This window comes from Dendrobates tinctorius, unplaced genomic scaffold (assembly GCF_039654945.1).
Source record: "Dendrobates tinctorius isolate UK_male_01 unplaced genomic scaffold, ASM3965494v1 ptg000158l, whole genome shotgun sequence".
Classification (NCBI taxonomy): Eukaryota; Metazoa; Chordata; class Amphibia; order Anura; family Dendrobatidae; genus Dendrobates; species Dendrobates tinctorius.
In genome coordinates this window covers 1,873,421-1,898,184 of record NW_027361825.1, presented here as the reverse complement: position 1 = coordinate 1,898,184, position 24,764 = coordinate 1,873,421, and the positions used below count along the sequence as shown (strand labels likewise).

The 24,764-nt window shown below is 43.2% G+C and overlaps 2 protein-coding genes across 3 annotated transcripts in view; one reads left to right on the top strand and one right to left on the bottom strand.

The window, feature by feature from the left end:
• The window catches only part of GPSM3 (G protein signaling modulator 3), a 44,681-nt gene extending 33,746 nt beyond the window's left edge, over window positions 1-10,935 (top strand). For both annotated transcript variants that reach the window (XM_073548732.1, XM_073548731.1), the window contains one exon: window positions 6,800-10,935. In XM_073548732.1, the coding sequence (XP_073404833.1) occupies window positions 6,800-6,946 (147 nt within the window). In that variant the 3' untranslated portion in view covers window positions 6,947-10,935. The remainder of the gene's footprint in view (window positions 1-6,799) is intronic.
• Window positions 10,936-11,049: 114 nt separating this feature from the next.
• LOC141051732 (uncharacterized) overlaps window positions 11,050-24,764 on the bottom strand; it is a 105,506-nt gene continuing 91,791 nt past the window's right edge. Inside the window, exons 23-32 of the mRNA XM_073548733.1 lie at window positions 23,803-24,098; window positions 23,096-23,464; window positions 22,875-23,017; window positions 15,663-15,897; window positions 15,196-15,271; window positions 14,972-15,113; window positions 14,380-14,687; window positions 14,107-14,254; window positions 13,867-13,964; window positions 11,050-13,542 (exon numbers count right to left, since the gene is read on the bottom strand). Coding sequence (XP_073404834.1) covers window positions 12,688-13,542; window positions 13,867-13,964; window positions 14,107-14,254; window positions 14,380-14,687; window positions 14,972-15,113; window positions 15,196-15,271; window positions 15,663-15,897; window positions 22,875-23,017; window positions 23,096-23,464; window positions 23,803-24,098 — 2,670 coding nt within the window. The 3' untranslated portion in view covers window positions 11,050-12,687. The remainder of the gene's footprint in view (window positions 13,543-13,866; window positions 13,965-14,106; window positions 14,255-14,379; window positions 14,688-14,971; window positions 15,114-15,195; window positions 15,272-15,662; window positions 15,898-22,874; window positions 23,018-23,095; window positions 23,465-23,802; window positions 24,099-24,764) is intronic.

Genomic DNA, 24,764 nt, shown 5'->3' with positions numbered 1-24,764 from the left:
TGGATTGTGAGACAGGGAGGAGATGAGAAGTAGATTTGTTTTGCTGCAGTGATTGTGGCCTTGAAAGTAGTGAGGGACTGTTTGAATGTGATGAAGTGCTCATTGAAGTGGGATCTTTTCCATCTCCGCTCAGCAACCCTGATAGCCCGTCTCAGTTCTTTGGTGAGGCTGGTGTGCCAGGGTTGTCTGTTGATTTTGCGAGCTTTGGTATGTATGAGAGGGGCGTCGAATTCCAAGCTGTAGCTATTGTGGTGTTATATAGAGCTGCAGCATCGTCCAGATTGTGTAAGGAACTTATGTCTGTAAGAGGGAGAAGGGATTCAGACAGTGAGTGTAGATCAAGGTGTTTAAGATTTCTGCAAGGGTGTGCAAGTTTGTGGAATGGGGATTGTGGACAAGGAGAGGAGAGGGAAGAGAATGTAAGTAGGTTGTGGTCAGAAAGAGGGAGAGGTGAGTTAGAGAGCTTAGATAAGGAGCAGAGGCGGGTGAAGATGAAGTCCAGTGTGTGGCCATCTTTGTGAGTAGCTGCAGAAGACCATTGATTGAGGCCGAAGGAGGAAGTGAGAGAAAATTTTAGTGCCAGCTGAGAGGGAAGTGTCCATGGGGATGTTGAAGTCACCCAAGATAATAGTGGAGATGTCAGTGGAAAGGAAATAAAGAAGCCAGGTAGTGAAGTGGTCGAAGAAGGTGGTGGCTGGCCCTGAGGAGTGGTAAAAGCCAGTTGGAGGTTGGAGGGGGAGTAGATGTGCACAGAATGCTCCTCAAACAAATGGAGGGTGGCTGTGGGATTGGGGTGAAGGAGCAGTTATCTTACAGGAGAAAACCAACTCCACCATGCTTGCTGCTGAGGCGGGGGGTGTGGGAAATATGAAATCCACCAATACGAAAGTGCAGCAGGAGAGACTGTGTCAGAGGGGGTGATGGCGAGGAAGGAAAGTTTGTGAGTAATGAAAAGATCATGGATGTCGGAAAATTTGCAGCAGACAAAACGAGCGTTCCGTAGAGCTCCTGTTAGTGGGACTGGGAAAGCAGGGGCTGGGCGAATAGGTATAAGGTTAGAGAGGTTACGGAAAGTTGTACTACAGCGTGGATGGGCGGTAGCAATGACTGTGGGTATGTGGTGAGGAGGACCAGGATTTGGAGAAATATCAATAGTAGTCAGGAGGATCAGAGACAGTGATAGCAGGTGGGAGCAGGAGAGGGTATTAGGGGGCTGTCTGTGTTTGGACACTAAGGGTACCGTTACACCTAGCGATGCACCAGCGATCCCGACTAGCGATATGACGCGGTCAGGATCGCTGGTGCATCGCTAGGTGGTCGCTAGTGAGCTGCCACACAGGCAGAGCTCACCAGCGACATCGCTGGGGATGGGGATCGCTACTTACCTGTCAGACGCGGCGATCCTGACGTCCTCCCGCCCGGCTCCACGCGTCGCTCGTCGTCACAGCAGGAAGCGCTGCAGGAAGTGACCGACGAGGAATGGTCCAGGAGCTTCTCGCGCGATCAGCGATAACCAGCGGGGGAGCCAGTCGGAGGTAAGTATCACATGCAGCGATATCGCTAGCAATATCGCTGCAACGTCACAAAATTGGTGACTTTACAGCGATATTGCTAGCGATATCGCAGTGTGTAACGGGGGCTTAAGGATTGACTGTTAAGGATAAGTTCTGAGGAGGTGAGATGGATGGGGAGGATGGAGGAAGAGATAACCATTTCCTTACTAGGTGTAGGGATTAGGGGAGTTAGCAGAAAGTGAAGGGTTATAGGGGTGAGAGTGAAAACAAACAGAAACATTGTTTACAGTGACTATGTATCCAGTCACCTTCAGTTCCCTTTTGGTTCATTTCTGGATTGATTCTGAGCTGCACACTTGTATGATACACATGTGATGAATTGGGCAGGCTGACGTCTTGGCAGACTTATGCTATGCAATATATGGGGCAGAGGGACGTCTAGGCATCTCCATCGGCATATTCTGGTATGGAAAAGTTTAGCCATCAACTATGTGTGTACAATTGGCCTCTGATGGGGGTTATGCTATAGGGGGCACCACAGGGTTCATGCGGTCTATTTTGTGTAGTTTGATATTCCATTGTGGGCAATTTGGCCTCAACTGATTGCGGTTTGTTGCAATCTTATAAATAACTACAACGTTGCATCCTTGTATATGTAATTTGATACAATGACAGTGGGTTTTGTCCCTCTTGCTTAACCCCCTTCTTGTGGGTGGTTATCTTTGATGCCGTAATGTGAGATTCCATGGACTGTAGTCCCTTTTCTATTTTGTGTTCCAGCACTTCTACTGTGTATATTTGTATGTCATGTCGTACTTTTATGTTCAATAAAGTTTATAAAATTTTAAAGATACATACATCATTGTGTGGGGTCAACGTTTGTTATGTTGTTACCACAAAAGTTTAAGAATTGGTTTCTGTGGTGTATATAGATTGTATTATACATTGGGCCATTTTGTGACTTTATGCAATATATGTGCAAGAAAGTGCATTCAGGTGTGAAGCAGAGAGAAGTGGTCTGTGTTCATCTTGGTCAGGAAATTAAGAGTGAGCCAGATGCATATGAAAAAGGCAGTGTAAACAAAGTCATAAATAACATTGGGGGTAAAGCATGGGATAGTTGGGTCACGTACCGGGTGGATGCAAGGAGCAGAGGTAGGGAAAGGCTGTGTGGAAAGTTGGGTAACGTACCAAGTGGATGCAAGGAGCTGCGGTAAGGAAAGTCTGTGTGGAAAGTTGTGTCACGTACCTGTAGGAAAAATGGATAAATGGCATGCTAATTAGAGTATGATGGTGGCAGATGGCAGGGTATAGTCTGTATACATCATTCTGGATTAATTCTGAGATCCACACTTGTATGATACACTTATATGATGCACTGGGCAGACTGACCCAATCAAATGGGAACATAAAGATGACAGAGAGGACAGTACGCTAGAGGTGGTGACAACAGTTATTTTATACTGCTGGCTAGATTAAAACGAATAGAGAACAGAGCAAAATTGAAACAAGGCTTTCTTGGAATTACCCTTTTATCCCAACCTTACCCAATCTCCACTAATCTCTACTTGCTGACTTATCTAGACACAGAAAAAATTGCAGGAAATGCCTGTTCAGCAAATCATTGAGTGAATGAGAGCATCCCTGGTGGTTTATTGTAGTTAAAAATGGTTTGTGAGAGCATCCCTGGTGGTCTAGGGCAGGTAAAAAGGGGTTTGTAACAACATCCCTGGTGGTCAACAACAGTAAAATTGGCAATGGAAAAGGGTTTGTGAGAGCATCCCTTGTGGTCTAGGGTGGTCAAAAAGGGTTAATGAGAGCATCCCTGGTGGACTCTAGGGTGGTCAAAATGGGGTAATGAGAGCATCTCTGATGGTCTAGGGCAGCAAATGAGATAACAAGAGCATTTCTAATTCTCAACACTACATGTTTTCAGCTTTCTTTCCCTTCTTTGCACTGAGATCATAGAGGACTCTGCCCTACAGGACGTGACAACCAGGACCTTTATACTGTTGGCTACACTATACAAGACATGACTCTTTTATCCTAGGATATAATATTATAATCAGGTGATTTTGTTATAAAACACCTCGTCCTGTACGGCAAGAGGGCGACTGAGTGGATTTTTTATTAATGAGGTCATGGGTGAGGTTTTTATAGCAAAATGCAACGGAAATAATTTCCAGGAAGAGCTACAGGAAGGCCGATGGTTTCCTTCCGAATTCCTATTTCTCAGCCAAATCAGTGGTCATTGGGGAAGGGATAAAGAGGTTGCTGGATCCAGACAGAGCCCAGAGGAAAGGACGAGACGGGCAATTATGTAGAGTAGATGGAAGGTTATATTTAACACAGTTTTGTGTAATATGCAGTGGCATGTGAAAGTTTGGGCACCCCTGGTCAAAATATATACTTTTTCATCTTTTACATTTTAAAAATTGCAAAAAGGGAAATGGGCCAATGAAAATGTTTCGGCCCCCTTAGAGATATGTGTGCTCAGATAACTTTGACCAAGGCTTCAGACCTTAATTAGCCTGTTAGGGTTATGGCTTGTTCACTATCATTGTTAGGAAAGGTCAGGTGATGCAAATTTTCCAGCTTTATAAAAACTCAGTCTCTTCTAACCTTGTGCCAAAAAGTAACAGCCATGGTCTCATTTAAGCAGCTGCCTAGCACTCCGAAAGTGAAAATGGTGGAGGCCCACAAAGCAGGAGAAGGCTATAAGAAGATAGCAAAGCGTTTTCAAGTTGCCCTTCCCTCAGTTTGAAGTGTAATTAAAAATGGCAGTTACCAGGAACAGTGGAGGCCAAGATAAGGTCTGGAAGACCAAGCTAAATTTCAGTGAGAGCTGCTCATAGGGTTCCTAGAGAGGCAAATCAGAACCCCTGCTTGACTGCAAAAGACCTTCAGAAAGATTTAGCACATGGCAATCAAAGTTAAACAGTACTTCAGAGGTCTCTCCAATCTCGGTTAGAGAGCAGGTTTCCCCGATCTCGGCGGTAGAGAAGATCTCTCTGACCTCGTCTGTAGATCAGGTTTCTCCGATCTTGGATGTAAAGCAGATTTCTCCAATCTTCATTGTAGAGCAGATCTCTCCAATCCCAGCTGTAGAGCTGGTCACTCTGACCCTGGCTGTAGAGCAGGTTTATATGATCCCAGTTGTAGATCAGGTTTCCCCGTTTCTGACTGCAGAACAAGTTACTTCGATCCCGGCTGTAGATCAGGTCTCTTTGATGTCGTATGTAGAGTAGGTTTACCAATTTTGGCTGTAGATCAGGTCTCTCCAATCCCAGTTGTAAAGCAAGTCACTAGTATTCAAGCTGTAGAGCAGGTTTCTCTGATCCCAGCTGTAGATCAGTTTTCTCCTATCCTGGCTGTAAATCGGTCTCTTTGATCTCAGCTGTAGAGCAGATCACTCCAATCCTGGATGTAGATCAAGTACAGTTGCGTACTGATTTCCTCTTCTTTTGCATGTTTGTCACACTTAAATGTTTCAGATAAGCAAACAAATGTAAATGTTAGACAAAGATAACACAAACAAACACAAAATGCAGTTTATAAATGAAGGACTTTGTTATTAAGGGAAAAAGAAATCCAAACCTATATGGCCCTGTGTGAAAAGGTGATTCCCCACCCAACTTAAAACATAAATTATCTGTGGTTTATCACATCTTTGGGAAGCTGAGCTCACATTCCCTAGTCACACCCAGGACTGATTACTGCAACACCTGTTCTCAATCAACAAATAACTTCAATAGGACCTGCCTGACAAAGGGAAGTAGATCCAAAGGTCCTCAAAAGCTAGACATCATGCTGCAATCCAAAGAAATTCTGGAACAAATGAGAAACAAAATATTTGAGATCTATCAGCCTGGAAAAGGTTATAAAGCCATTTATAAAGCTTTGGGACTTCAGTGAACCACAGTGAGAGCCATTATCCACAAGTGGCGAAAACATGGAACAGTGGTGATCCTTCCCAGGAGTGGCCAGCTGACTAAAATTACCCCAAGAGTGCAACAACAATTCATCTAAGAGGTCACAAAAGACCCCACAACAACATAAATGAACTGCAGGCCTTACTTGCCTCAGTTAAGGTCAGTGTTCATGACTCCACCATAAGAAAGAGACTGGGCAAAAATGACCTGCATGGCAGAGCTCTGAGACGAAAACCACTGCTGAGCAATAAGAACATAAAAGTTTGTCTCAGTTTTTCCACAAAACATCTTGATGTTCCCCAAACTTCTGGGAGAATATTCTGGAGACTGACAAGACAAAAATTTAACTTTTTAGAAGGTGTATATCCCATTACATCTGGCGTAGACGTGACACAGCATTTCAGAAAAGAACATCATTCCAACAGTAAAATATGGTGGTGGTAGTGTGGTGGTCTGGGGCTGTTTTGCTGCTTTAGGACCTGGAAGACTTGCTGTTATAAATGGAACTATGAATTCTGCAGTCTATGAAAAAATCCTGAAGGAGAATGTCCAGCCATCTGTTTGTGACCTCAAGCTGAAGCGCACTTGGGTTATGCAGTATGACAATGATCAAAAACACACCATCAAATCCACCTTTGAATGGCTTGAGAAAAACAATATTAAGACTTTGGAGTGGCCTACTAAGTCCTGACCTTAATCCGAATGAGATGCTGTGGCATGACCTTAAAAAGGTGGCTCATGCCCGGAAACCCCCCCCATTGTGGCTGAATTACAATGATTCTGTAAAGATGAGTGGCCAAAATTCCTCCAGCGCGTTGTAAAAGACTCATTGCCGGTTATCGCAAATGATTGATTGTAGTTGTTGTTGTTGTTAAGGGTGGCCCAACCAGTTATTAGATTTAGAGGACAATCACTTTTTCACACAGGGCCCTGTAGGTTTGGATTTCTTTTTCCCTTAATAAAGATATTCATTTATAAGCTACATTTTGTAGTTACTTGTGTTATCTTTGTCTAATGTTTACATTTGTTTGGTGATCTGAAACATTTAAGTGTGACAAACATACAAAAGAATAGGATATCAGGAATGCGGCAAACACTTTTTCACACCACTGTATTTCCAATCTTGGCTGTAAAGCTGGATTCTAGGATCATGGCTGTAGATCAGGTGTCTCCAATCCTGGAGCTGCATACAGGACATTTTGTAAGGTTGCTTTATTTTGTAATTTTAGATCCATTGGAGCATTAAAATAAAAATCTTGCAAAGCTATACACCCCCTAACCTTGGAGTGTGACTAGAATAAAGCAGTGCTGTGAATACATTGCTCATCTCTGGCTTTTGCTCTTTACTTGCAGTCTCAGCGCATGAACGACCAGCGCAGCTCTCCGCCGATCCCACAGGCTGCCGCCGATCTCTTTGAGATCTTATTCCGCCTTCAGGGAAATCGGCTGGACGAACAAAGAGTGGATATGCCGGAGGCGCTAGGGAACGCATGCTCCTAAGGAAAAAATCTGGTGAAGGATTTGCTCAGGTTACCGATAATTATCAGACACCACTGTATCCGACTTCTACACAGGGAAGTTGGTCAGAGACGCTTTCCTTTATTTTGACCACCACAGAGGACAAAGGACAATGCGAGGATGAACTCAATGCAGAAGTCAAAAGGAAATTGAGACACTTTTTTGTTGTTGTTTCTTTGACAAAATGTGGGGAAAATATTTTTTTTCCAATTGAGGTAAAAGTTAGTTTTGCAGAAAGTCTGTGCCTTATTATAAGAAAAGCTAACGACGAGACGCCTTATTTCGGACCTGGACCTTCCGGACAAGGCCTACCATGGTGTCCAAAAAAAGAGAAAACAAAATCATCCAGAAACTTGACAAAGTACTTTGGCTTGCAGCTTATTGAATAATACTATTGACTTTTTTATGAGGCAAGTACCTAAGGCGGCAATTATAGAGGGCAACATTTTTTTTTATTACATTTACATTTTTTATGTTTTATTTCTTTTAACCAAACTTGGAAATTCGACAGAGGATTATTAGAATCTGAAGTATAAGGGTATGTTTCCACGGTCAGGATTGGCTCAGTATTTGTTCAGGATTTGACGCAGGTGAAATCTGCATCAAATCTGCATCTGAGGACACTGGCAGGTCACCTGCGTATTTGATGCATTTTTTACATGCGTTTTTTCATTACATGCTTTTTTTTGTCACTTGAAATAAAGCCAATTGAAAGTTGGCTTCTGGGAAGGAATAAAAATGTGATCTCCTGTTTTCAGATATATTAGGGTATGTGCACACAGTCAGTAGTGACACAAGGTAAGACGTTATTTAAATGAGTTCACATGCGTAGTAAGCTGCGTTTACGCAATTAATATGCATGTGACTAATAATTAGATGCGGTTTTACCGCATCTAATGATAGTCTATGGGAAATTTATGCTGCGGGGACTGAGCGTCTTCGAATCATAAATAGACATGCTGCGGTCTAAAAGAAACGCCGCATGTCCGTTTACACAGGCCTGCCACCTGCGTCTCTGAACGCATAGTGGAGATGGGATTTCATGAAATCCCCTCCACTATGCTGTAACATCTGGATACTGCAGCTTTGACACTGTGGATGTACGCAGCGGCAAACCTGCAGCGTTTACTGACCATGGAAACATACCCTAAGAATGAAGAGATACTATTGTCAACTAGAGCCTCACTCCTACTGCATGCACACAAATATATACATTTTTTTAGACCCTAAGTAATGGGTCTAAGAGGACTAAGAGTGATCTAGGAGGAGGGTGTAATCCTGGTATCACATTTTTGCTTTTGCTGTCCCTACACTGGGAATGGGGTGTGCTCCTGGAGACCATGTATTTGTGGACCCCTTTGGCTTTGAGTCCACGTTCACTGCCCTAACGGTCAGTCTGCCCCTCTTTGGGGGTGTATTATGTAATCTGTATTACTGTTTTGTGAGCGACCACCTTATGGCGCCCATGTATGAAGACATTATCTGCTGTACAGTACACTGCCTTCCTTTGCTGCACAGGCTTGATTATTGTAGTATACACTCACTGGCCACTTTATTAGGTACACCTGTCCAACTGTGTGTTAAGACTTAATTTCTAATCAGCCAATCACATGGCGGCAACTCAGTGCATTTAGGCATGTAGACATGGTCAAGACAATCTCCTGCAGTTCAAACCGAGCATCAGTATGGGGAAGAAAGGTGATTTGAGTGCCTTTGAACGTGGCATGATTGTTGGTGCCAGAAGGGCTGGTCTGAGAATTTCAGAAACTGCTGATCTACTGGGATTTTCACGCACAACCATCTCTAGGGTTTACAGAGAATGGTCCGAAAAAGAAAAAAAATCCAGTGAGCGGCAGTTCTGTGGCCGGAAATGCCATGTTGATGCCAGAGGTCAGAGGAGAATGGGCAGACTGGTTCGAGCTGATAGAAAGGCAACAGTGACTCAAATTGCCACCCGTTACAACCAAGGTAGGCAGAAGAGCATCTCTGAACGCACAGTGCGTCGAACTTTGAGGCAGATGGGCTACAGCAGCAGAAGACCACACTGGGTACCACTCCTCTCAGCTAAGAACAGGAAACTGAGGCTACAATTTGCACAAGCTCATCGAAATTGGACAGTAGAAGATTGGAAAAACGTTGCCTGGTCTGATGAGTCTCGATTTCTGCTGCGACATTCGGATGGTAGGGTCAGAATTTGGCGTAAACAACATGAAAGCATGGATCCATCCTGTCTTGTATCAACGGTTCAGGCTGGTGGTGGTGGTGTCATGGTGTGGGGAATTTTTTCTGGGCACTCTTTGGGCCCCTTGGTACCAATTGAGCATCGTTGCAACGCCACAGCCTACCTGAGTATTGTTGCTGACCATGTCCATCCCTTTATGACCACAATGTACCCAACATCTGATGGCTACTTTCAGCAGGATAATGCGCCATGTCATAAAGCTCGAATCATCTCAGATTGGTTTCTTGAACATGACAACGAGTTTACTGTACTCAAATGGCCTCCTCAGTCACCAGATCTCAATCCAATAGAGCATCTTTGGGATGTGGTGGAACGGGAGATTCGCATCAGGGATGTGCAGCCGACAAATCTGCGCCAACTGTGTGATGCCATCATGTCAATATGGTCCAAAATCTCTGAGGAATGCTTCCAGCACCTTGTTGAATCTCTGCCACGAAGAATTGAGGCAGTTCTGAAGGCAAAAGGGGGTCCAACCCCTTACTAGCATGGTGTACCTAATAAAGTGGCCAGTGAGTGTATTGTGTAAGTCTACTGTAATAGAATTTTTACAATATTAGACAAGACATATAAATATTCTCATGATAGCAAATTTTACACACTTTTCCCTATGCAATTTTTTAAAAATCGACTACTGATTCTTACTTTTTGGCCTCTACTTTTAGTTACATTGGTTAATGTTCCCATTTGCACTGAGCCGATCTACTTTTGTAGCGGGACGTTATAAAAAACAGGGTCATGTTCACATGTCTGATCTGTACGTTAAGTTTACACATTTCAATTGTGAAAATCTCTCCCAGAATGCAGTGCAATGTCGCATCGCTAAATGTAGAAAAATTTGCCTACCGATATTTTTGGGTTGAAAATAGAAGTTGTAAAAACATCTGCTCTCTTTGTGAGGCTCGGTCTCGGACTCCTGACTCATTTTGCAAGCTACATTTTCGACCGTAGTTCTCAGCCTATAAAAGTTTTTCTGAAATATGATTAATAAAGCATTAAAAAGGGGCAGCACTAGTAATCAGATTTTTCTAAAAGGGAAACAAAGTGGATTTTTAAAAAAAATAAATTGTCTTCGTCTGAGTTCTTGGTATGAAGAACAGTGAATCGTAATGAAACTTAAAATGTTACAATCCAGCAAAATAATGACCTTTTGTAAAACAATTAACCTTTTTTTAATTTAATGATCAGCCTTTGCACAGTTATGAATCTTTGTAATATACTCCATGACTTTATTTTTATTTCTTTGTTCTCAAACACTGTGCTGAAAGTGCTGTTGTAATGGCCTACTTCATGCTGTTTGAGAAGCTGCTTTGATCTGCTGCCCTAGCAAGAATTCCTATTCAAATACTATGTACAAACACTCTCCTCTGTGATCTTCTCCGCACCCCTCCTCAGTGCTCAGATGGTGAGAGCGTTTGTAAATACTGTTTGAGTCAGGATTCTTGCTAGGGCGGCAGATGAAAGCAGCTTCTAAAAGAGCATGAGCTAGGCAGATATAACAGCACTTTCATGCACGAAAGAGAATAGGAGCCACTCTGAGGTTTTACAAAGGTGTACAGACCATGTTGGTGCTGGCTGTACTTCCCATATGTAATGGTCTAAATGAAAGCCATAAGAAAACAAGCTAACAATGTGCCTTTAGCAATTCAGAACAGGTGATCTTTCCAATGTGCTGTTTTGTAACTGCAAAAAGTGTAAAAAATAAATACAAAAGTTTTAATAAGTTCATTGATTACATTGTAGCTTCCATTACTCGTCCCCAATCTGCAGTGTATTAGCGGGATATTGCCTCCATATAAAATTGAAAGCATGGGGTGGTACAAAATAACCCAAAGGAGGTGATCAGTAAGGATGAGACACAATATACTTATATTTATGGTTGTTTTTAACAGAAAATATACACATTAACTAAAACAACAAGTCATTTACAAATGGCTGCCTGTAAGAGAACATGCAAGTGGCTTATTTCTAAGTGCACTGCCTATTGTTTGTCATTATACCAGACATAATATGCTGGGAAATCTTAAGCACGTTGATCTTTCATTGCATAAGTCAATAATACATAAGACTGATTATGGGAAAGAGACATCTCCACCGTCTTTCAGCAGCCAGTAGATCCCCTTTTCCTGCTGGCAGACCCTTTATAAATGTTAAGAATGATTCTCTGTCAGTAAAATTAATTTTGTAAAAAACTTTAATAATTAAGAGAAAAAGATGGAGAGGAGGGGGATGCAGCTGCAGCTTATTATAAGTTAAGGAAGAAGGAGGTGACAGAGCTGATTGGCTCAGAGCAAACTGCCTAGCTCTGACATCACATCAGGAAGAGACCGCCCACTTAGAAAGTATGGAAAGGGAAAAAGTGTATGTGCAGCAGAGAGAAAATCTTGTTTAACGATAGAGAAATATGACCTTTGAGGCCAGTGTTTTAGGTTTATTTTTCCTCTGTAGGATATAATCACAATGTTTTCACTTATAAAGGGAGAATTTCTGATAATATTACATTATTGGCAAGATACAATACTAATAGAATTCATAAAACCACAGCTTAACATAAAGGGGTTGTCCAACAAAGGAGACATTTCTTGAAAACGGCTCAAAATGGCATAAAATAAAAGCAAATCGATGGTGGCAGTGTTGACTTGTTATTCCAAGTGATTGGCTGCAGGGTGCACATGTACGTCATCAGCGGAGAGAGATTGGCGGAAGACCAGGACACATTGTAATGGAAGCAGTGGGGGCATCCGTAAGGTGAGGAAGAATACTTTTATTTTATTTAAATATTTATTATTTTATGTTAGTTAAAAAATGGACAATCCCTTTTACTGTTGAGTTCTTCTTTTGACGTGTGGGATGATTAATTTTCTCTTAAACCTAAGAGATGGCTGTTCTAAGGCCACCAAACTGCAATGTAGTATAGTAATAGGTGTTAACTAACCACACAGTCATCTGGTATTGTCCTCAAAATTGGCAAATCAATTAATTTCATTAGAAGACTTATGAGACCAGGCCCGATGATGAACACAGAAAAATGGAGGCCTCACAAAAAGGATTCTAATTGGTCCACCAATCTGGTGTTGACTTTTGCTACTCCGGAAAGAAGGGCCCTTTGTTTCTTTCATTCTCCACTTACTTTCCATGATCTTAGGTCATTGGTTTTCCCTGGTAATGGGTCCAGCCAGAGCTCAAGACCTCCTTCTCTGAAAGGTCTGCATAATTTCCACCTGGTTTATGGCATTTACACCCTTAATGAGGCCTAAACTTATCTTACAAAATATTAATCTTGAAGCATCTTGAACTTTCCACACCTGTGATGATAAATTCCTATGCGAAGCTCAAATTTCTAATCTCCAGTCCCAAAAGAAAATGTCTGAACAAACAATGAGATATTTTGTCTCCTAGGCATGGAGGGTATAAAATCACTTCCCTCCGTAAGTGACCATGGAATTGTCCTTTCAAGATCACCAATTCAGGACGTTTTCAGGCATTATGGTGAAGAAATGCCCCAGGGGTTTCTGGACTCTGGAGAGGGAGTAAGGAATGGATGGTGATGCATACACGTCTTTTGTGTTGACTGTGTTTCTTCTGGGCTGGCAGGAGAAGGGTAACCGTACTGCGATGATGGAGGTGTTAAATATATGTTATGTCCCATCTGGTCAGCATGAGGACTAGATACGTCTTTGTTAGGTGGATGCTCAATAGATGGAGTGGAACAATAGTTGGACACGGTATTTTGGCAGTTTGGTGATTTGGGATAATGAGCTTCTGGTAGCCAATGGGCATGAGGAGACATCTGTTGTCCTCCACCTGAATATGAAGCCTCCGGCACCGTACAGCCTGATGGACAAAAGTGAACCTTCCAACCTCTATGACCACCCCATTGACATTGTGCCACACCTGATGAGAATGAACCACTTCGGGGATAGGGTTGGCAATTTCCACCATAGTTTACCATAGGAAGATGTGATTGGCAACAGCTGGTTTCTGGTTGTGCTCCTGGTAAGTAAGGTGGAGCGGAGCCAGGTGGAGCACTGTGGTAGCAAGAACTGCTCAGGTCTATGTGTGGTAAAGGAGGAGGCTTGGCTGGCTCTTTGGCTCGAGGTCGGGGGGTCTTCTTTAGCTGAGGAGGTCCATTGTTTGTGACGGCAGGTGTGCTCCTATTTAGCAATTGGCTGCTTTCTTCAAAAAGTCGTAAGATATCCCTATGGCCACGATCTCTCGCCGCATGTCGGGGCTGATGACCTACATGATCAGATAGGTCACGATCTGCCTGGTGTTCCAGGAGCAGTCGAACAGCTTCATAACTTCCTTCTCGCGCAGCAAGGAAGAGGGCGGTCTGATCCTATTTCATAGTTTGAAAAAAAAGAAAAAGGGCAGAAGAAATGTTAGAAGTAGTAAAAATATTACAATGGACGCAATTACCTAAATTTTGTTTTGTAGCATAAGAAAAGCTCTTAAAAACTTGCATAGAGGACATGCATAAGCAAATATCCTAAAAAGTAAACTAAAGTTGGCCAAATCAACCTATGTCTCTGAGACTGGTTGACGATCTAAAGTCTATGTCTAAATATTTCATCAACAGATGATTACAAAATTATCAGTTGTTGGCTGTTAACATCCAATCTGCTCGATCTCTTGTTTTGCCCTTTTCGTCTTGTCTTCTTACCCTTTTATCTTGGAGGTCTTTGTTTGCTCCATTGCTCAAAAGTGTCTTCATTGCTGGGACATTATTTACTGCCGCAGCCCAATGTAATGCAGATTTACCTATAGGAAGAGCAAAGGATGGGGAGGTCAACCAAAGAAAAAGAATATGAAGCTATTACTACTGACCAATGGAGTTTAGTCCAAAACGGAGTCTACATTATCTGTAGCGGCATTGAAATAAAATGTATGTGAAGGTTCTTACCTCGGTTATCAGCTGCTCCAATATCTGAACCACATGCAACAAGTTCTTCCACCATATTTTGCACAGGTAGACGAGAGGCCAAGATTAGAGGAGTACAGCCGTCGTGCATCCGAGCGTCAATATCTGTTTGACGGCATCTCAAGAGGGTCTTAAATGGAAAAAGAGTTGATATGATAAAAAAAGTTCAGTTCGGGTCTTAAGACAATCTAATTTGTCTACAATCTCTGATGTCTTCAACATTTATGTTCCATTTCTTCATTTGTATTTAGTTACCTGGAAAACACCCAAAGCATCAGCAGCAATGGCAGTATGAAGTGGGGTCCTTCCAAGCCTGTCCTGGACGTTGGTATCCGCTCCTGCATCCAACATACACTTGATGGCATCTTGCCTTGAAAAACGAGCAGCTAGATGAAGAGCCGTCTCTCCGGTAGAATCAGTCTGGGCATTAAGGCTTGCACCCTGGCTAATTAGGTCTGCTATTACACTTGCTGAGTTTTCAACTTCTTGTGGATCCGCACCCCCTCCAACAGGTTCAAGACCTCCTCCAGCACAGATGGCCGACATTAGTGGGGTCACTCCATCTGTAATGGGCAAAAAGCAAAGAATTTAGTCCAGAGCCCAGCTAACTACCTCCTATCCGCTGTCATGCCCAGCTTCTCCTTTGATGCGCTGGCTTGGTGCGATGTGATGGGTGCATCATGCCACAAAAATGGCATCAGGTCAAGCCTACAAATCGGAATAGGTGTCAAGGATTTGGGAAGGTAGGGGGCGGTTTGCTGGGCTCCTACCCTGCAACCAAGGAATATTGATGTTGCCACTGTACCAGAGACCTGCAAATCGATTCTCTGATCTCAATTCAACACACCTGGGCCTCTCACATCAATGTCTCTGCCATCAGGATCCTCCTGGGGTGGAGTTAAAGCAATGCATTGTGGGAAACGAACTCCAGCATCGATATGTTGCTGACTCCATTGTCGATGATCAAGAATAGTAGGGTCTGTATTAAGCTGGAAGATGAAAGTAGAGAAGACGAGATGAAAAACATAAAATGAAGACGAACCCCGGGAAAAGTGTAGAGATCATTCTTACTTTTAGTCTTCTAGATTTTGGTGGCACGACTCCTTCTGGGCTTGAATCATCGTAGCCGGAATCGTGTTTCAGTGGTCTAAAATAGAGAAAAAAAAATCACAAATACATTACTATCCATTGCGAAAAATAAGTCGACTGAAGCATAGGTGTGAAAATTCAACATGTTTTTTTTTTCTGTTACAGATCTCCAATCCCCCCTGTGGGTCAGCAGAATTTTCATCACCTTCCACCTGCCTGTATTCCCTTCTTTTATTTCAGCTATAAAAGTTAGAAAAGCTCTTAATTATTGTAATAAATTCTATCTGTATAGTTAAGGTAAGTCATAAACTCAGAGGAGGGGGAGGAGGAGGATGGAGCAGCAGCTTCTCTCTCTGCATGCTGTGAGAGGGGAGATGGAGGAGACATTATCTATGATCAGTGAGGGTTTGACCCCCCATTACCCCATCCGATCTGTAAAATATTCTTACTTAAGACGAACAGAGTCTTCGCCCACAGGTTCTCGCCTCCGGCTCCCTTCTTGTGCTCGATGACGGCTGAAACCGGACGGTAGCCAAATCGTGCCATGCTGGCGCTTTCTGCTGACTTTCACACCAATGATTACCACGGCTATCAAAATCATGGCAAAAACAACGCTCACTGGCAAAAACCATGGAGCCTGATGAAATGGGATTGGTGGGCTGGGGGAAGAGGGCAGATTTACACCTGATATAAAAATATAACCAGAAAACAAAAGAGAATTAGGGAAAAAATAAAAAAAATTAGATATGAAATTATGACGACCGTACACATTAGTTTTTGGCTTTAGTTGTTTCGACCAACTATAGAGTAAAATTAATATACATTCAGTTGTTTGAAACGCCAACACCTGGCCCTAACTTCGGACAGTACCCTCTCATGGATACAAGTAGAAGGATGACCTTTTGATGGTGAGCTCACATTTTTTCACTATAAAAGTCCAACAAATTAGATGGGTCTACTTATATATATTGAATATAATAAAGTTTTTTGAATAATTTCTCATCTTAAGGTGTTTGAGCAAGGACTGGTCTTCCATGAGTCAGTAGACTTAATGGAAGTAGTGAAAAAAACCCAAATAAAGTAGGGTCGAAACGTACGTCAGGGTCTGAGGTGGAGGCCGATTTGGTGACAAATTCTATTTTTTATTTTTTCGGTATGTCTGATTAGGGTACAGTATAGCATGTTTTTCTTTCTACTATTGATTACATTTTGAGTATTACATTGCACCAAATTTCTATAGATCTGACTTTCAGAATTGCATTGTAACTGACATTGTGGATATACATATATACATACAGTGGGTACGGAAAGTATTCAGACCCCTTTAAATTTTTCACTCTTTGTTTCATTGTAGCCATTTGGTAAACTCAAAAAAGTTCATTTTTTTCTCATAAATACACACTCTGCACCCCATCTTGACTGAAAAAAAAACAGAAATGTAGAAATGTCCATTTCCTTGTGATCCTCCTTGAGATGGTTCTACTCCTTCATTTCAGTCAAGCTGTAATAAATTAAACTGATAGGAGTAGGACTTGATTTATAAAAGGCACACACCTGTCTGTATAAGACCTCACAGCTCACAGTGCATTTCAGACCAAATGAGAATCATGAGGTTCAAAGGAACTGGCCAAGGAGCACAGAGACAGAATTGTGGCAAGGCACAGATCTGGCCAAGGTTACAAAAGAATTTCTGCAGTACTCAAGGTTCCTAAGAGCACAGTGGCCTCCATAATCCTTAAATGGAAGAAGTTTGGGACCAGCAGAAGTCTTCCTAGACCTGGCTGTCAAGCCAAACTGAGCAATTGTGGGAGAAGAGCCTTGGAGAGAGAGGTAAAGAAGAACCCCAAGATCACTGTGGCTGTGTCACAGGGCAGTAGGGGGAAAACAGGAGATGTGGAACCAGGGCCCCTGAACTGCCCCTCTGGCTAAGAGGGTGCCCTGACTTTCTTTAACTTGGGGGTACGCTTGATGGTAGTGAGGTCCAAATCCCGACCTGTCCCTATCTCCCGTTTAGCCCTGAGCTAAACCCCCAACCCCCTCCCCAGGAGGTGAGACAGGGAATTAAGTGAACTGCACCAAAAATCAAAGAAAAGATAATACAGACACCTCGGGGTTAAATAAACTAAAAAACAAGACTTAGCTTCTCCCTGCTGCTAACGCTCCGAGCAGCAGATTAAGGCACCAGAACAAGGGTGCAGCACCTGATGACCCTTTATAGGAAGGAGGGAGTGGTCACACCTGCTGACTGACTAAACATGTAGTAACACCAGCGGCCACCGGGGGGGGGGGGAAAATCACATTGTCTGTTTTTTTTTTCATTTTATTTGCATATTATGGTGGAAAATAAGTATTTGGTCAGAAACAAGCAATCAAGATTTCTGGCTCTCACAGACCTGTAACTTCTTCTTTAAGAGTCTCCTCTTTCCTCCACTCATTACCTGTAGTAATGGCACCTGTTTAAACTTGTTATCAGTATAAAAAGACACCTGTGCACACCCTCAAACAGTCTGACTCCAAACTCCACTATGGTGAAGACCAAAGAGCTGTCAAAGGACACCAGAAACAAAATTGTAGCCCTGCACCAGGCTGGGAAGACTGAATCTGCAATAGCCAACCAGCTTGGAGTGAAGAAATCAACTGTGGGAGCAATAATTAGAAAATGGAAGACATACAAGACCACTGATAATCTCCCTCGATCTGGTGCTCCACGCAAAATCCCACCCCGTGGAGTCAGAATGATCACAAGAACGGTGAGCAAAAATCCCAGAACCACGCGGGGGGACCTAGTGAATGAACTGCAGAGAGCTGGGACCAATGTAACAAGGCCTACCATAAGTAACACACTACGCCACCATGGACTCAGATCCTGCAGTGCCAGACGTGTCCCACTGCTTAAGCCTGTACATGTCCGGGCCCGTCTGAAGTTTGCTAGAGAGCATTTGGATGATCCAGAGGAGTTTTGGGAGAATGTCCTATGGTCTGATGAAACCAAACTGGAACTGTTTGGTAGAAACACAACTTGTCGTGTTTGGAGGAAAAAGAATACTGAGTTGCATCCATCAAACACCATACCTACTGTAAAGCATGGTGGTGGAAACATCATGCTTTGGGGCTGTTTCTCTGCAAAGGGGCCAGGACGACTGATCCGGGTACATGAAAGAATGAATGGGGCCATGTATCGTGAGATTTTGAGTGCAAACCTCCTTCCATCAGCAAGGGCATTGATGATGAAACGTGGCTGGGTCTTTCAACATGACAATGATCCAAAGCACACCGCCAGGGCAACGAAGGAGTGGCATCGTAAGAAGCATTTCAAGGTCCTGGAGTGGCCTAGCCAGTCTCCAGATCTCAACCCTATAGAAAACCTTTGGAGGGTGTTGAAAGTCCGTGTTGCCAAGCGAAAAGCCAAAAACATCACTGCTCTAGAGGAGATCTGCATGGAGGAATGGGCCAACATACCAACAACAGTGTGTGGCAACCTTGTGAAGACTTACAGAAAACGTTTGACCTCTGTCATTGCCAACAAAGGATATATCCCAAAGTATTGAGATGAAATTTTGTTTCTGACCAAATACTTATTTTCCACCATAATATGCAAATAAAATGAAAAAAAAACCAGACAATGTGATTTTCTGGATTTTTTTTTTCTCAGTATGTCTCCCATAGTTGAGGTCTACCTATGATGTAAATTACAGACGCCTCTCATCTTTTTAAGTGGTGGAACTTGCACTATTGCTGACTGACTAAATACTTTTTTGCCCCACTGTATATGATATTTTAGGTTTAGTTTGTGTGTTCTCATTTATATTAAGCAAATTGTCTCTTCAGAGAGGAAGAGGACTAGAACTCTAGTGCCACCTATTGGAAGTAGCAATTTTGAATAATTAGCATATTTCCCAGAGGAGCATTTCGGCTTTAAGTCTCCTCATCTCGACATGCTTAGCATGTCATTCTCCGCAAGGAGAAATGATACTTCTCATTTATATTGGAATTACTTTATGGATTATAATGGAAATAGTGGTCCACAGGTACATACATGCACTACACAGAACTCACACAAGCTGCTATGTAAAAAGTATATAGCAGCTGCCAAGCTCTCCTCCTGATGACAAATGTCAGGGGAAGAAAGATTGGGCATGTTGGATTTCAATCATTCCTAGGGATAAAAAGCCACTGCCAATTGTGGAACAGTAGCTCATTCTGTTTTCCTTCTAAGAAAAACCCCATTTAGTTTATTATAATAATTTGTAAGTATTGTTTAGGGCCATATTGAGAAAAGGAGGTGGACATTGAGTAGAAGAAAAGGTATGAGTTCACAAAAAGTGAGAATTTTGGCAACTTTTATAGCTTTTAAAGTAATTCTTTAAATACTACAAGATATTTCCTATCAGAATTCATCGTTTTGGACACAAACTACCAATATTTTTTTTTTAACTGCATAGTCCATAAACAATTTACCATATTCATTAAACAGACTCCTCACAGTCCAGTATAAGGGCTCACATAAGCCTCCCTGATTACAATGTCCCCTATTCTATTGAAGATCTTACATGGCCAATAGTGAGGACTCTAAGAATTACTTGCAGAAATGTTTTTGGACTTTGCAATATATTTTGGCGTTTATGTAAAATTCCAGCAGAGTGGTAATCATGTCAGCACATTCCATACTGTGCTGTCAGTTGTTTCTTCCCTGCTGTGTCCCCCATTCTTCCTTTCGCTCAAAAGACAGGAGGCAGAGTCCAAAGCAACGTTAAACATAGCGGATTTATTCTCTTCAGGACACAGCACATCCATAACACTTCCAGCACACTTGTCACAGTACCAGCAATGCATTATCTTCGTCTTTCCCTAACTTCTTCTACTTCACAGGAATAGGCAACAAAGATATAACGGGACAAGAAGCCCGGTGAAAACGCCACTTCAATATATCTCCCTGGAACCAACTTCAGACCAGACTCGGAAATATTATCTACTGGGTCGTCCACACCCTTACGGTTATCCTGCCCATGCACTTTGAAGGTGGCCCACTCTACTACTTCTGTACCCAAACGTCTTCGGTAACTTCTTCATTACGTTGCTGCGGATATTGTGCTCTCAACACTTCTCTTCTTCCTTAATACTTCCACTCTTTCCCTGGATGGCTGGGCTTCTACTTCAGAATGTTGCGTGATAGCTAAGCAGCTCAGGCCAGGGGCCACCTGAGCACACCCAGGGGTCTGCCCCTGACTGACTATATCCATGAAGTCTCACTACCTTATTCCCCAGCTATCCCTCCCAGTATTAACCTCTAAGTGTCCTACAACTAAACCTTCCTATGCAGTGTACTTAGTGCCCACATCTAGTGGCCCTTTTCCTAACTGCACTGTCCCTAGCATACATAAAGTACAAAAATACGAAAATACATCACAATGAAATATATAGCAATTATATACACAACTCATACAAATATGGCAATTATGTACATGTAAACAGTAGCATCAACATTTAAAGGGGCTAAGCCCTGACCGCCTTACATACCCCCTTCCTTAAATCATTGTTGTTCCCAACAATGTGAAAACAATACTAACATTTTCTCTGCAAAACATAAATATACGGATTTTTTAAAATTAGCATATATATTCATATATCAAACTCTCTTTATTTTACAAAGATACTCCACACAGGGAGAGCAATAATGTCAATTTTCTTAATATGAGGTCCACACTTCTTTTGTATGACAACGCACATGTCCATATATATATACAGAAAACTTCTTATAAAAAGATGCCCCTCCCCCTTCCTTTGAGGGGAGCACAACATATTTACACACTCCACTTCGTCACCATGAGACAGTAGTTCTGCAATCCAGCAGAAGGGGCGCAACAACAACAAAAAAAACAATTTTCAACAGGTCCAGTAGTCCGTCTTCAGCTCTCTTCTAGAGCATAGCAGGGTTCCCTTACCCTGAGGGGACGTGGAACAGTCCCGGAAAGGTGCAACTAGCACTGGAAGGGAAAAGCAAGGAAAGTTCAGTGGCGCGCATCCTGCGCAGTCTTTTCCTTTGAAGCCCGGGCCCTGGCATGGGCTGAAGGGGACTCTGGAGCAGCAGAGTCTCCGGGGTGATGAGCATGGTCAGGGGCACTGGTGTCATCGGTTGCCTCTGTACGTGGATACGCATCTTCGCCAGTAGACTCATTTTCTTTCGGGCACAGGATGGCTACCATGGCGTAGTAACCTCGTGGGCAGTCCTTCTTGTAGAAGGAGATCCAATCCTTGACCTGTAAAGCTCCTCCATGCTTGATAGAAGCGGCATTAACATATACTTTGTCGTGAGTGTTGGCTTCCTCAATAAAACCGTAGCCACATTCAACGTTGGTATACACGAGCTGTCCATGAGTGCGGCATGCAGACATTGCGGCCTCTCCCTTCTGGTGAACCTTCTTCTGGGCAATTATGTCAGCGATCCACACCGACGGGTAAGCGGATGACATAGGCCCGGTATTTTCTACGAATGCCTGACGGGAGTGCGGGGGCGAAGATGGCGCATGTCTTTTGCCTAGCGTCGGCGCTGCCCTGGGAGAATGATGGTGCAAGGGCTGTGTGACCCATCGCTTGCTCCTTGCACCTCCATCGATCTCACCGTCCCGCTCAGGCTGGCCCTCATCTCCTGCAGCTACTGCCTCATGCGGGAGGCTGGGGTCTCCTCCGGCTCTACTTCCTCCTCTCCACGGATGTCACCAGCACTCTCGGGCATGATAGTGGCTCTCTTCCGTTGGGTGAGCTCCGTCAGCTCGCGGTCGCTGCCGGAACTTGCTTCCTGGGTGCACTCGTGTTCCATCTCCTGCCGTCCGGCAGGAACAGCTTCCGGGCTCGTTGGTTCCTCAGGGGAAGTCAGCGGCGCTTTGTCCCTCCGTGGCTCCAGAACGACCTGTGCTGTGGGTGGAAGCCTCTCCGATATGCTGTCTGGGTCCAGCTCCACAGACCCAGCTGTCATGGGCACCGTCACCTGTCCGAGATCTTCTCTCCAGGTAAGTGGCTGGTGTTCTTGCATCTCTTCCCATCTATGGGTGGGGCGTCTGCATTCCTCATCCCGCCGCCACCGCCAATCCATCTGCCCGATACCTCTGCAGCCGCACCGATACATTGTGTACGACGTCCCGTGCCTTACTGACGCCAGACAGCTGCACTCAGCACTTTCTACAGAGCCACTCCTGTTCCAGGGTGGGGCCCTCTGGCCTCCCCACCCATTTTCATGCATTAGGTGGGAAAGCGCGAACGTCCATCTGTACATACCACTCCCTCCAGGGGCGGACCCGACATTGTTGACAGCTCACATTTGGCACCATCCAGATGCTGTTACGCCCACGAAGCACACCTTACAGACAGGGACAGTCCTTTTTGGCGCCACAGCTCTCCATCTTGGCGGTCTCACTACCTTATTCCCCAGTTATCCCTCCTAGTATTAACCTCTAAGTGTCCTACATGTAAACCTTCCTATGCAGTGTACTCAGTGCCCACATCTAGTGGCCCTTTTCCTAACTGCATTGTCCCTAGCTTACATATAGTACAAAAATACGAAAATACATCACAATTAAATATATATACACGACTCATACAAATAGGGCAATTATGTATGTCAACATTTAAAGGGGCTAAGCCCTGACCCCCTTACATTTACATACCTGGAATATGACTAACTTCCAAAAAAGTATATTGCTGCTCTGTCTCGTTCAGAGCTTCCAAGAAGTGCGCAGCATCTTCGGAGGTGTCAATACATGAAGGATATGGACAGTTGGAGCCAAATATCTCCACGTACAGGACACACCTGGGAACACAAGACATTAGGCACCATGACTTGGGTTAGGTCTTCGTCTTCTTGTCAGTTTCTGGACACCACGCTTACCCAATAGTATTTTTTCCCCCATGTTCGTAAGCTGTATCTGCAGCAATCTCATATTTCCATCTCTCCAACTTCTCCGGGGACAAGTCTTGAGGATCATTTTCTTTACAAAGTCTGAACAACATATCTCCATCATTGTCTTTTGCTAGTCTTAATCTCGCATGGAGGTGCATGGACAGAAAACGCAATAGTTTAATGACATCATTGCGGTGGAGGACAGAGGCATTGTAACTCAGCACCAGGATTACTTTCCCTCTGGGGCTCTCTTGTGCCGAGCAGTCACCTCCGTCCCAGCCACACTCTGCATTATCACATCCCTTCTCACAGTGACCATTGGCGAAATGATCAAGGCAGTACTTGTCATAGAGAAGACTGTGGAAAGAGACAGATGAGGAATTAATGAAGAAATGGACTGCATTCATGTTAGTAAGTCATAAAGGCATGAATGCATTATATCAGCATTTTGCTTTGCATAAAACCATAGATATAGCTATACTGAAATAACAACATGAAATTGGCTCAGATTGTGCTAAATCTTGCATAATAGAAAATAATATGTAGTATAGATATATAATCAACAACTAAGACATTTCTACTGTTAGGCCACGTTTCCGCATTCAGTATTTGGTCAGCATTTTACATCAGTATTTGTAAGCCAAGCTGACATTATAATTCTTCTTCCCAATACAACTTATGACATTACTACTTACTTGCAGGTTCCTGCAGTATCACAGTCAAACCCATCATATAGGCAAACCTTATTGTTACATTGTTTGTCACAGATTCCATTTCGGAAGGTTCTACGACAATCTATATGTGGACATTTTTTCCAAGGCCCCTGGGGAGGTGAGTAAGTAGGCCCCACATACTGTTGGCACCTTGGTCCAGTAAAACCATGGGAACAATTACAGTGTGGTTTTCCATCCATTGTCAAAACACAAGTTCCTCCAAAATAGCAAGTGAATGATGCACACACATTCGTGTTGCAGGTGGGTCCTGAATAGCCCTAACCAAAGAGAAAAGACAAAAATGGACAATGAATACCTATAGGTACCCCAATGGGGTCAGACAGTGATCCCTGAATGTCAGTATGACATGAGACTCCAGTTTAATCCTCTAGTATATGATTGAAGCAAATTTTCTATGTATTCACTTACTTGTTTATTGTACCAAACTTTGTGATCTTTTTTAGATCTACGGTAACTTTTCTTTGTGAACTGACAGAATTTAAAATATATCCTAAAATGAGATATAGACCTTATAGAGGCAGGTCCTGCAGAATGAATGGAGAGCCTCTGTACTAGAGGGGCTTCCTATCTTGCCTACACAAACCTCATTGCTACACATGTTTATTTGATTATTTACATCAGTACAATTGTAATGAGGTGGCGGGGGACCCTTGTCTCCTCAAGGGTAACTGTTCACATATTACGTGCGACACCTCGTTGTTTACTAATGTTCTAATATTGTGTGTGTACTGTAATGTGATGTATTTGTTTTGTACTGTAGGATGTTGTATTTGATTGTATTTGTTGCGTATTGTGCAAAAGCTTAGGGATAGGTTAGGAGATAGGATAGGACCATAAGGGAATTTAATGTAGAGGGGGCATCATAGAGAATAGAATAAGATAGATAAGAGTGGTAGTTAGGTATAGGCAGCAAGAAGTTATTC